At 36.4% G+C, this 12,635-nt stretch overlaps 1 protein-coding gene across 39 annotated transcripts in view; it reads left to right on the top strand.

Moving 5' to 3' along the window:
- HERC1 (HECT and RLD domain containing E3 ubiquitin protein ligase family member 1) overlaps positions 1–12,635 on the top strand; it is a 214,403-nt gene that overhangs the window by 81,881 nt on the left and 119,887 nt on the right. For all 39 annotated transcript variants that reach the window (XM_086321411.1, XM_086321393.1, XM_086321423.1 and 36 more), the window contains 6 exons: positions 1,592–1,717; positions 3,061–3,282; positions 7,210–7,362; positions 7,487–7,619; positions 9,375–9,566; positions 12,206–12,427. In XM_086321411.1, coding sequence (XP_086177537.1) covers positions 1,592–1,717; positions 3,061–3,282; positions 7,210–7,362; positions 7,487–7,619; positions 9,375–9,566; positions 12,206–12,427 — 1,048 coding nt within the window. The remainder of the gene's footprint in view (positions 1–1,591; positions 1,718–3,060; positions 3,283–7,209; positions 7,363–7,486; positions 7,620–9,374; positions 9,567–12,205; positions 12,428–12,635) is intronic.

Below are 12,635 nucleotides of genomic sequence, written 5' to 3'. Positions count from 1 at the left end.
TTTATACTTTCAAAAGTAAGTTTTATGATGTGAATTATATGTCAATTAAAAAAAAAAGCAAAACCGATACAGTGATTTTCCCATAAGAATTGTAGAAAAATTCTTCTAGCTTTCAGATTGTTAGTGAGAAAATCTATGCTATTCAAATTTTTAATCCTTTTATGGATATCTTTTCCTTTCTGGATTCTATAACAAGTTCTACTTCTCTGTTTTCATATTTTAAAATGATGTGAACTGTTGTGGGTCCAGTTTTATCCGTTGTCACGTATATTTGGATAGACTCTTAATTTGGAAACTCATAGCCTTCAGTATTAAGAAATTATCTTGAAGTGTGTGATGATTTCCTCTTCACTGTTTTCTATGTTCTTTCTCTCTGAAACTCATTATTGGGTAATAGACCTCCTAGATCATTCCTCTTAATTTTCTTAGGTTTTCTTTCCTGTTTTTTATCTTTTCTCTCCTCTACTTTATGAGAAATTTAATTTTTATATTCTAACCCTGCTATTGAGGTTTTATTTTCTTATGTTTTTAATTTATAAGAGCTCTTTTCTTTTTTTTTTTTTTTCAGTGTTACAGCTCTATTTTATTTAGAAGATAGCAGGAGAGAGAGAGAGAGAGAAAGAGAGAGAAAGAAAGAAAAGAGCACGCGCACGCGGGAGAGAGAGAGTCCGTCAAGAGCTCTTTTCTTAATCTTATAGAGTGTTTCTTTTTTTCTTATTCAGCACCATTATTTTAGTGATAAAGAAGCTATGACCCAGAGAAGTTTGAGGCTTAAGATAATAGAGCTATTTTTTAAGCTGTTCCTGCTACCTAGACATTTGTTTGGCTAAGGCCTGCTCTGTTTTTAACCTAAATGCCTAATCCTCAGGGAGACCCTCTATGATGAGCCCATGCAAGTGTGCTTAAGTTGCTTCAGTCATGTCTGGTTCTGTGCCACCTTATGGACTGTAGCCCACTAGGCTCCTCTGTCCAAGGGATTCTCCAGGCAAGAATGTTGGAGTGGGTTGCCATGCCCTCCTCCAGTGAGTCTTCCAGACCAAGGGCTTGAACCTGCATCTCTTATATGTTTCCTGCATTGGCAGGCAGGTTCTTTACCACTAGCGCCCACCTGGGTAGCCCATAGACTGTGTTAATTGCCTTTATGTATGGGTGCTCACTCAAGTTTGTATTTCATTTTACTTTTTCTGTGTGACTCTTTTCACACTTAAAATTGCTTACTCAGGGTCTCTTTTTCTTATTAGACTATATGCTTATGTAAGCACGGCTTTTATGTGTCTTGTTTGTTGCTACATTCCCAGCACTTTTCAAAGAGCTTTATCAGGCTCGACACTATTAGACTCAACACTGAATATTTATTGCATAATGATTAGCTATGTAGTGGCAAATCCAAAATTCTAGTCTTCTTAAAGACGTCTAAAGAAGGATTTGTCATGCTTTCTTTTATTCAGATGCCACCTTCTTTAGACTTCTATGGTCCACCTTCTTTAGATTTCTTTGATCTTAGTAGTCTGTGGATTTATTTTTTATGTGTTCCTATTAAAAATGTAAGAACCAAGCCAAATAAATCTACTTTTTTTTTTTTTAATATAAGGTTGTAATTGAAACTCTGTCAGTGGGAGCAACCATGCTGTTACCTCCATTACGAGAACGTATGGAATTACTTCATTCTCTTTTACCCCAAGGACCTGATAGATGGGAAAGCTTATCTAAAGGACAGGTGAGCCTTTGTCTGGTATTTAAGTAAACCAGTACTATATTATCAAAAAAAGACTGAGAGGGAAATAAAACTAATCAGTTGCCAGTGTTCATGAAATAATACTTCACTTTATGAGTCTGGTACATTCTAGTATTTAATGCTTTGTGTTGGAAGAGTTCCCAGGCTTCTAATGAAAGTGAAGCAAGTGATAACTTAAGTGATTTGGGGCTCATTATTAAAATTATGTCTAATTTTTCCAATGTTGTTTACACCGTCTAGCCAGAGAACTGAATTTATTTGTAGTTTGTGGAGTTGAAATCAAGGGCATGAGCTACTGTTGGTTTCATGCCCAGAACTTTGTTTGAAATAGTTTATATAAAAAGTAAAGGAAGATGACTGTTGTGAAAAGTTCTTGATGATATGAGTATGCTTCTTCTTTCCATTTTATTGTCATTTGTGCATTAAAATAAGTACATTTTGCTCAATCAAATTGAACAATCAATTGTAGAGTTACAGATTTGAGGGAAAAAGTGTTACTGGCAGTATAATAGCCACAGATGCTTTCCAATGAGTATTTTGCATTAGTTTAGATTTCAAGTGATGTATTTTAAACATTAGAATAGATAGTTTCATTGGTAATTTTGTAGAAGAATGTGTACTGTAATTTATCTGCTGACGTTTCCTCCTCCTTATAGCGCTAAAATTATTATGTATAGTGTGCCATTTTAGCTTAGAGTTTCAGGTAGTAAGGATGTAATACAACTCTTTAAGTTGCAGTTTCTAAAATGGTATTAATGGGATAGCTTTTTAAAAAAACTACACATTTTCTAAAAGATTACTGTATATATGGAACTTAGAAAGATGATAACAACAACCCTGTGTACGAGACAGCAAAAGTGACACTGATGTATGGAACAGTCTTATGGACTCTGTGGGAGAGGGAGAGGGTGGGAAGATTTGGGAGAATGGCATTGAAACATGTAAAATATCATGTATGAAACAAGATGCCAGTCCAGGTTCAATGCCCGATACTGGATGCTTGGGGCTAGTGCACTGGGACGACCCAGAGGGATGGTATGGGGAGGGAGGAGGGAGGAGGGTTCAGGATGGGGAGCACATGTATACCTGTGATGGTATACCTGTCATTTTGATATTTGGCAAAACTAATACAATTATGTAAAGTTTAAAAATAAAATAAAATTTAAAAAAAAATAAAAGATTACTGTCTATTAGGATATAAAGCACATTAGTTAGCATCATTATAGTTCCCCACCCCCCCCGGGATTTTTTTTTTAATTTAGTTTTCTGGTGCATTTTAAGCTAATTATTTGTTCTATTTCATCCATGGGAATATTTTTCTTTAGAGAATGCAACTGGATATTATTCTGACAAGTTTGCAAGATCATACCCATGTAGCCTCCTTACTTGGGTATAGCTCACCCTCTGATGCTGCTGACCTCTCTTCCGTATGTACTGGCTATGGAAACCTGTCAGATCAACCTTATGGCACTCAGAGCTGCCATCCAGACACTCATCTGGCTGAAATTTTGATGAAGACTCTCTTAAGAAATTTAGGATTTTATACAGTAAGTTGCCCTTTTTTTGTAGTAAAAGAAAAAAGAAGAAGAAAACGTGGGTTGGGGGCTTCCCTGGCAGTCCAGTCCAGTGGTTAAGACTCTGCACTTCCAGTGCAGGAGGCCCAGGTTTGATCCCTGATCAAGGAATTAAGATCCCACATTCCACATAGTGTGGCCAAAAAAAAAGGAAAAAAATACTTGGGTTGGTTTTTTTTGAAGGGTGTGTCCCTTGGACTGCAAGGAAATTCAACCAGTCTGTTCTAAAGGAGATCAGTCCTGGGGGTGTTCTTTGGAAGGACTGATATTAAAGCTGAAACTCCAATACTTTGGCCATCTCATGCAAAGAGTTGACTCATTGGAAAAGACCCTGATGCTGGGAGGGATTGGGGGCAGGAGGAGAAGGGGACGACAGAGGATGAGATGGCTGGATGGCATCACTGACTCGATGGACATGAGTTTGAGTGAACTCTGGGAGTTGGTGATGCACAGGGAGGCCTGGCGTGCTGCAATTCATGGGGTCACAAAGAGACACGACTGAGCGACTGAACTGAACTGAACTGAGGGATCATTTCAGGTCAAAGTATTTTGACATTTAAACACTTAGGAAATAAATAAAACTAGACTCCACTTCCCAAAAGGGGGGAAATGTGTCAGATATTCTCAAATATTGTGGGTGCCAAGTGACTTACAGTTGAGAATTCCGAAGAGATTTATTTTGGAATTTTACCAAATTTTTTCTGATATTAATGTGTAAGAATAAACAGGTAAAAATAGTCAACAACATTTTGCAAGAGAAGAATCATGAGGAAAGGATTAATCTTACCAGATAGGATCTTATAATTAAACAGTATGGTTGATACTGACTAAAAATAGGCTGGTCAGTAGGAGAAAAGACAATGGACAGTAGTATTGCTTTTTCTTATTAGAATGCCCTTAATTCTTACTCTCTGGTGTTTCTTAGATTGTTCTCTTTTTTCCTTTCCATTTCTATGGGTTCTAATCCATACCATCATGACCTAATGGTAATAACAGTGTTTTAACTGTTGTCACTGTCACTGGTCTCCTCTCAGCATCTTACTGCTAGAATAACCTTGTTGTATTAAATAACCTCGTTTTATTAAATCAAAACTTTTTCAGACCCTTCATCATTTGGCTTATACACCACACTGTCCTGAGTTTGTGTGTAGCACATCTGTCTCTTCTCTACTTGTCTGCCAGTCTGTGACTTCTTTAACACTTGACTGTTCTAGGAAGGCTTTGCTCAAACAACATTTTCTAACCGTGTAATTATAACTGCATGAGAAGTATATTAGTCACTCAGTTGTGTCTGACTCTTTGCAAACCCATGGACTGCAACCTGCCAGGCTCTTCTGTCCATGGGATTATCCAGGCAAGAATGTTGGACTTGGTAGCCATTCCCTTCTCCAGGGAATCTTCCCAACCCAGGGATCACACCTGGGTCTCCTACATTGCAGATGGATTCTTTACCTTCTGAACCACCAGGGAAGCCCAGGAAGGCTTCTAGGAAGCCTTGCTGAAATAACCTTTTCTAACCATGTAACTATAACTTAATACCTCTTATCAGTTTTTAGAGTCAAAGTGTACTGTGTAACTAAACTTCAAAGTGTTTGTGTATCATTTCATGTTGTCTCCTACTCTTCAGGGTCAGGTCTGTATATTCCTTTTTTCAGTACAAGTCTTCCCTAGTAGCTCAGTTGGTAAAGAATCCTCCTGCAATGCAGGTGACCCCGGTTCAATTCCTTGGTCGGGAAGATCCACTGGAGAAGGGATAAGCTACCCATTCCGGTATTCTTGGGCTTCCCTGGTGGCTTAGCTGGTAAGAATCTGCCTGTAATGCAGGAGATCTGGGTTCGATCCCTGGGTTGGGAAGAGCCCCTGAAGAAGGAAGCCACTACCCACTCCAGTATTCTGGCCTGGAGAATTTCCATGGACTGTATAGTCCATGGGGTCACAAAGAGCTGGATATAACTGAGTGACTTTCACTTAGTGTTGTATTCTGCCCAACTTAAAAGGTTGTTGATTAAGTCAGAGTGACAGTTGTTCCTGTAGAATTATTTTCTTTCAGATTTAAGAATATAAATTTGATCTGATGTTTGGCTGCAGATGGAATGGAAACAATGTTATAAGTATATCCATTTGGTATTGATTGAAATTTTTCCCCAAAGTTCTATTAAAGTATTGCCTTTCTAATGCCATTAGGGCTGAAGTAGATGTGAACACGACTGAAGCGACTTAGTAGCAGCAGCAGCAGATGTGTATATTATATGGAAATAGAAATAAAATACTAACTGTAATAACTGCTTTTAGGCTGAAAATCGTAAATTACTGTTTCTTTCTGATATAATTTAAACCAATTTGTCTTGTCCTAAGATTTTAGAATAAGACTGCTTGTCTTGGTCTGTTTGTGCTGCTATAATAGAATACCACAGAGTGGACAGCTTATATACAACACAATTTATTTCTCACAGTTATAGAGATGGAAAGTCCAAGATTAAGGAGGCAGCAGATTGGTGGTACCTGTTTCTTGGTTCATAGACAGCTGTCTTCTTGCTGTGTCTTCACACAAGGGAACTCTTTGGGGTTCCTTTTATAAGGTCACTCTGCCCTCATGACTTAATCACCTCTCAGAGGCCCCACCTTCAAATACCACTGCATCGGGGATTAGGTTCAACCTAAGAATTTTGAAGGAACACATTCAGTCTCTAGCAGTGTTTATTTGCCCACTTAAAATGGTGCTTATACAGTGAGGGCCTTAAAATATTCTGAGACTTTCTCTTGCATATTATAAACAAAGACCATAGTTTGTGCATAAGGGTGTTTATCACATTATTATTTATAAGAAATAGAAATTGGAAACAACTAAAATATCTAAAAATTGGGGAATGGTTATATAAATTATATATGCTCAGTGGACTATTTCGTCTCACATTTCATGTACACATGGTTTATGAAAATACAAAAAATATTTATAGATCTGTTAGAAAAGAGACTAAAAATAGAATATGTAATTTTATGAAAAAAGACGAAAAGAAATACAGAAAAAATATTAGATACAGTGGTTGGCTAAGTGGTGATTTAAACTTTCTTTAAAAAAATACAGTTTTAGAATTTTCTAAATTTTTTACACTATTTCTTTTTAAAAAATATTTTTAACTTGAAATAACTTAAAATATATGCACGAATCACAAGAATTGTTCAAAGAAACATCCCGTGCCCTTCAGCCATATATGCCTTTCTTCCATCCATTATTTGAAAGTAAATTGTAGAAATCATACTGGCTATTACTAAGCATTTAAGCATGCATTTCTTAAGAAGAACATTCTCTTTCTTATATAACAACAGAGCAGTTATTGAATTCAGAAAATTTAACATTGACACAGAACTATTGTATAATATATAGTCCATGCTCAAATTTATACAGTTATCCCAGTAATGCCCTTTATGGCACCCTCCCCCTGTCCCCCAAATTCAGGATCATACTTTGTATTTAGTTGTTATGTTTCTTTAGTCCACTTACTGCTTTTATAATCAGAAATAAAATTAATTTCTGAGAATTGTGTTATTAGAAATTCAAGTGTGTGAAAATCTTTACAAAAGAGGTTGGGAAAACAGTAGCATTAAAATGTTGATATGTTTTGTCTTTGGATATTGTTGTTTTCCTTTTTCTTGTTTTCTGCATTTTCAAAGTTTTTGTGGTGAAACATTATTACCTTTTTTTAAATGGAAAAGAAAGTTGAAATTGCATGATAAATCTTACCATCTTATAGCTAATGTCTGCATAGCAGTAGCAAAGATGTAGGGATTAATAATGAGAGAAAGGAGACCATGGTTTCTTAAATCAGAATTATTTATGGTAGGACATTAATTTCACTTTCAGACACTTCAGATATAATCTTCATTTATGTATCATTTTAGGATCAAGCATTTGGGGAGCTAGAAAAGAACAGTGATAAATTTCTACTTGGAACATCGTCTTCAGAGAACAGTCAGCCCGCTCATCTTCATGAACTGCTATGTTCACTGCAGAAACAGCTGCTGGCATTTTGCCATATCAATAACATAAGTGAAGTATGTGATTCTTTGCTTTCTATGTCATTTCTCAGGGACCTTGAAACTCAGATATTTGGGTAAACCATGAAATTTTTGTACCTTGAATCTTCCAATGTAGTAATTTAGAAACTTTTTTCCTCAGAACTCAAGCAGTGTGGCATTGCTTCATAAACATCTTCAGCTCTTGTTGCCTCATGCCACGGATATTTATTCACGTTCTGCAAATTTGCTGAAAGAAAGTCCTTGGAATGGCAGTGTTGGAGAAAAATTAAGAGGTGTGTTTGGTACTGGGTTTCATATTTAATCAGTGGTTATAAAGCAGGAATTTTTACCCTTTCTAAAGCCAAAGAGGGCCTGAAACCTCTGAGTGGAGTAGGAATGACTTTGAATCTCCTGAGCTGGGTTTTGGGTGATGGCAACAAATGGCAACCCACTCCCGTGTTCTTGCCTGGAGAATCCCAGGGACGGGGGAGCCTGGTGGGCTGCCGTCTGTGGGGTCGCACAGAGTCGGACACGACTGAAGTGACTTAGCAGAAGCAGCAGCAGCAGCAGTGATTGATCTGGTTAATCTTAAAAGATGTCCATTGTTGTGATAGACGTCTAATTTAAAGGAATTAGATGACATATACTCAAAAAGGCTAATATTAAATGGCATAAAGTGAGATTTTCATCCATTTTTTTACCTTTCTTTAGCATTTGCAATCCTCTTCTTGAAATACTTCCTGTGTGTGTGTGTGTGTGTGTGTGTGTGTGTATAGCAGAGTTTTATTAAAGTATAAAAAGGGACAGAGAAAGCTTCTGACATAGGCATCAGAAGGGGGACAGAGAGTGCCCCCTTACTAGCCTTAGCAAAGGAATTATATACTTTTTCAATTGGTTATTACAATAAATCAAAAGAATTTCTCAACATTGTAAAAATTTTACCAGACCCACTCCCACAATTTACATTTTAAGATGACAGGGTTCAGTTCAGTTCAGTTCAGTTATTCAGTCGTGTCCAACTCTTTGTGACCCCATGGACTGCAGCACCCCAGGCCTCCCTGTCCATCACCAACTCCCAGAGCTTACTCAAACTCACATCTATCAAGTTGGTGATGGCATCCAACCATGTCATCCTCTGTCGTCTCCTTCTCTTCCTGCCCTCTATCTTTCCCAGCATCAGGGTCTTTTCCAGTGAGTCAGTTCTTTGCATCAGGTGGTCAAAGTATTGGAGTTTCAGCTTCAGCATCAGTCCTTCCAGTGAATATTCAGGATTGACTTGTTTGATCTCCTTGCAGTCCAAGGGATTCTCAAGAGTCTTCTCCAACACCACAGTTCAAAAGCATCAATTCTTGGCGCTCAGGTTTCTTAATAGTCCAACTTTGACATCCATACATGACTACTGGAAAAACCATAGCTTTGACTAGATGGACCTTTGTCAGCAAAACAATGTCTCTGCTTTTTAATAAGCTGTCTAGGTTAGTCATAACTTTTCTTCCAAGGAGTAAGCATCTTTTAATTTCATGGCTGCAGTCACCATCTTCAGTGATTTTGGAGCACAATATTTTAATTTAAAAAATTACATTTGGTTTAAAAAACATTAAAGACTTTTCCTCACTAACATGTAAGCACTGTGAGGGCAGGCATTTTTAGTTCTTTATTCACAGTCATACACCTTTCACCTATAATAGTGCCCGATATATAGTTGTAAGTCTTCAATAAATACTTCTTAAGTGAATCTGAAAATGAGAATAAATCTGTGAATGAGAAATTCTTAATACATTTTAAGTGAAGATGCTATAATCATTTGATTTTGTTGGCACAAGGGTATGTGTGCTTTCCCATAACGTGTCTGTTGTGATGCATTCAGAAAGTAAGTAAATACTGACCCCAGTATTTTATTATATAACTCTCTAGCTACCAGAGAGTTATATAATAATTCAACAAAGAGTTATTGAATTAGTGTACTCCAGTTCTAGGCAAAAATAGTTTATTAGTCTTTTTCTTTAAGTTTGAAAGTTGATCCATGTTAAATTTCTTACCCTTCATAGATGTGATATACGTCTCAGCTGCAGGCAGTATGCTCTGCCAGATTGTTAACTCCCTCCTGTTACTCCCAGTGTCGGTGGCTCGGCCTTTGTTGAGTTACCTCCTCGACTTGTTGCCACCTCTTGATTGCCTTAATAGACTCCTGCCAGCTGCTGCTCTTTTGGAAGACCAAGAGTTACAGTGGCCTCTTCATGGTAAGTACAGTTAATAAAGGAGCAGATAATGCATTTGAGAAAAGTTATTCCTTTTTCTCACATCAGACAAATCATATCTGACACTTTGGGGTATAATGTGATCAAAAGATAAAGTTGTTGCTGTCTAAGAGCTTATAGTGTAAAGTGGGTACCTGAGATGAGAAAATTTAAGAAAGTTACTTTTGTATAAAGTGACACAAATCGAGTCTTTATCTGATTATTAGGCTTGAATAGTATATTTCATTGATTTCAAGACATGCTTTTTTCAAATTTTGACATGGCTTAATTTGGATACATCTTACAGTAGATAATAGAAAAGCATTGGTTTCATAAATTGGTTGGCAGCATAATGACACATTTTACAATCAATGGATTGATTTAAGTTTTATTTCTTAAATGCAAAGTTTTTAGTTTTAAATCTCTATTTGACAGTAAAATATTTTGTATTTTGGTTTGATACATAGGTAACTGATTGATTGTAAAAGAAATTGGGAACCTATCTTTCTGTGTTTTTCTTTTTAGATACTTTATAGAAAATAGCATTTAAAATTAAAAAAAAAATTTTTTTTTGGCTGTGCCAGGTCTTAGTTGCTGCACACAGGCTTTCTCTATTTGTAGAGAGTACTTTTCAGTTGTGGTGCTTAGTCTTCTCATTGCAGTGGCTTCTCTTGTTGCAGAGTGTGGGCTCCATGGCATGCTGGCTTCATTAGTTTGGGCATGTGGGCTCAGTAGTTGTGGCTCTGGTGGCTCTGGGCTCCAGAGCACAGGCTCAGTAGTTGTGGTGCACAAATGGGGGATCTTCCTGAACCAGGGATCAAACCAGTGTCTCCTGCATTTTAAGGTGAATTCTTAACCACTGGACCACCAGGGTAGCCCAGAAAATAGCATTTTGATTTTAGGCATAATGTGTGAATTCCCTCTTAATTTATAAAATTCTGGTTAATTTATTCCATTGAAGATAACTTAAAATATTATGTCTAGAAAATAGCAATGTATTTTTCTATTGCAGTCTATCCTAAGGTTATCAAAGGAGTTTCATTACTGAAATCTTAAAAACTTTTCAAGTTTTAAGTGAGATCACATGTTTAATGGAAATAATCCTGGACTAAGACATTAAAAGATTTAGATTTTAGTATTGGCTCTGTTTCAACTTGGGTGTATAAGTGACTTGGGCAAGTCATTTATAGCTTCTTTAAGCTTTGGTTTCTTCTCCTGGAAAGATTACTTTGAACAGAATACTTTGAGGGCACATCTTACACCCCATTGTTCTGGTCAACTGGATTTAGATGAAGTCAAATGTTAAGGTTACAGCTGTTTCAGGATATTGATTAGACTTTATATGGAGCCATTCCAGGTTTACTCCTGTTTTTCTAAAGCATCTCAAAATTTTCTAAGACTTATTACTCTATTTGTCTTAGGTGAGGTAAGTGTCATTTTATTTTGGATTTTGCATCAGTGTTCATAACTGATTTTTTCCATAATTTTCCTTTTTCATGCTATCCTTTGTGTCATTTTTACTACCACAGTTATACTAACCATATAACATCAGTTTGGAATTTTCCTTTTTTCCCTCTTTTATTTAAAATTTGTCTAATTTAGGAGTTATCTCTACTCAAAGGTTTGAAAGACTATAAAAACTATCTGGCCCTAATGTTTTTTTTTTTTATAGATATATTTTTGGCGATTAATTTTCCCTTTTTAGTGGTTGTTCTCTTACAGCTTTTTCTTTCTTTTCAAATTCATTTCAGACATTGATATTTTTTCAGAAAATGTAATTTTGTTGGTTTTCAAATTTATCAATACAAAGTTGTTCATAATATTCACTCATGGTTTTAAAAAATCTCTAGTTTGTTTGTGGTTCTATCCTCTTTTTTATTTTTAATTTGAACATTTATGCCATCATTTTTTCTTGATTGATTTTATTAGAGGTTTATCCATTTTATTACTGTTTTCAAATAACCAGTTATTTTAATTTGTTGATCTCTTGTGTTTTTTGTTTATGATTTCATTGATATCTATTCTTATCTCTATGGCTAACTAGTTTTATTTTTTAAGTGAAGAACTTTTAAAAATAAATGTACAATAAGAAAGCATAGATCTGGATCTTAGTACAGGGCAATTCTGAGTTCAGGCCTTAAAAACATTAAGTAATACTAAGTGTCATTTTACTAGATCAGTTCTTTCTGTTTTGTTTTAGGCCGCACCATGCGGCATGTGGGGTCTTAGTTCCAGACCAGGGATCAAACCCGGGCCCTCTGCTTTGGAAGCACAGAATTTTAACCACTGGACCACCAGAGAAGTCCCCTAGATCAACTCTTGTTTTGATTTTGGAGGGATAAACTACCTCAGTTACTCAATGTTAAGGTTGAAATTTGATCTGGATAAAATCAGTACCATGTGCCGTTTCAATGTTTATCTTAAAATTGATAACTTTACAAAGCCAATTTTTATATGATAGACTTATCTGAATGTATTTTAAATTAGCTTGGTAAAGAAGATATATACAGAAAGTGTTACAATTTTTGTTTTCATTATAAAATTTTTTTGCTTCAATATCTTCTTGTAGTGCAACAGAAATAGAAGTGAAAAAGTTTGAGAATCTTGAATACCAGATACATTACTAATGATTTTGTTTTCAGGAGGGCCAGAACTGATCGACCCTGCTGGCATGCCACTACCTCAGCCAGCCCAGTCCTGGGTGTGGCTTGTGGATCTGGAAAGAACAATTGCTCTTCTTATTGGGCGATGTCTTGGTGGCATGCTTCAGGGTTCGCCTGTGTCTCCAGAGGAACAGGACACTGCATATTGGATGAAAACACCACTTTTTAGTGATGGTGTAGAAATGGACACCCCTCAGTTAGGTAATGTGCTTCTCTGCAACAATGAATAAAAGACATTTGTGTTTGTTCCTCCTTTGAGATTTCTCTTATTATGGGTTTGCTGAATAGAGAACCAATAGAAAACAAATGCAACATTTGCAGGGTAGGGGATCTGAGACTATAACTTGGAGCCCTCATTGTAAAGTGAAAAGTGCCCCCTGAATTAGAGAAGTACAGGTCTGGTTCTACT

Source organism: Bos grunniens, chromosome 10 (assembly GCF_055505025.1).
Source record: "Bos grunniens cultivar Pamir isolate PY7600 chromosome 10, Bosgru_T2T1.0, whole genome shotgun sequence".
NCBI lineage: Eukaryota > Metazoa > Chordata > Mammalia > Artiodactyla > Bovidae > Bos > Bos grunniens.
The sequence above is the reverse complement of the archived record's forward strand: the minus strand, read 5'-3'. Positions and strand labels throughout refer to the sequence as shown.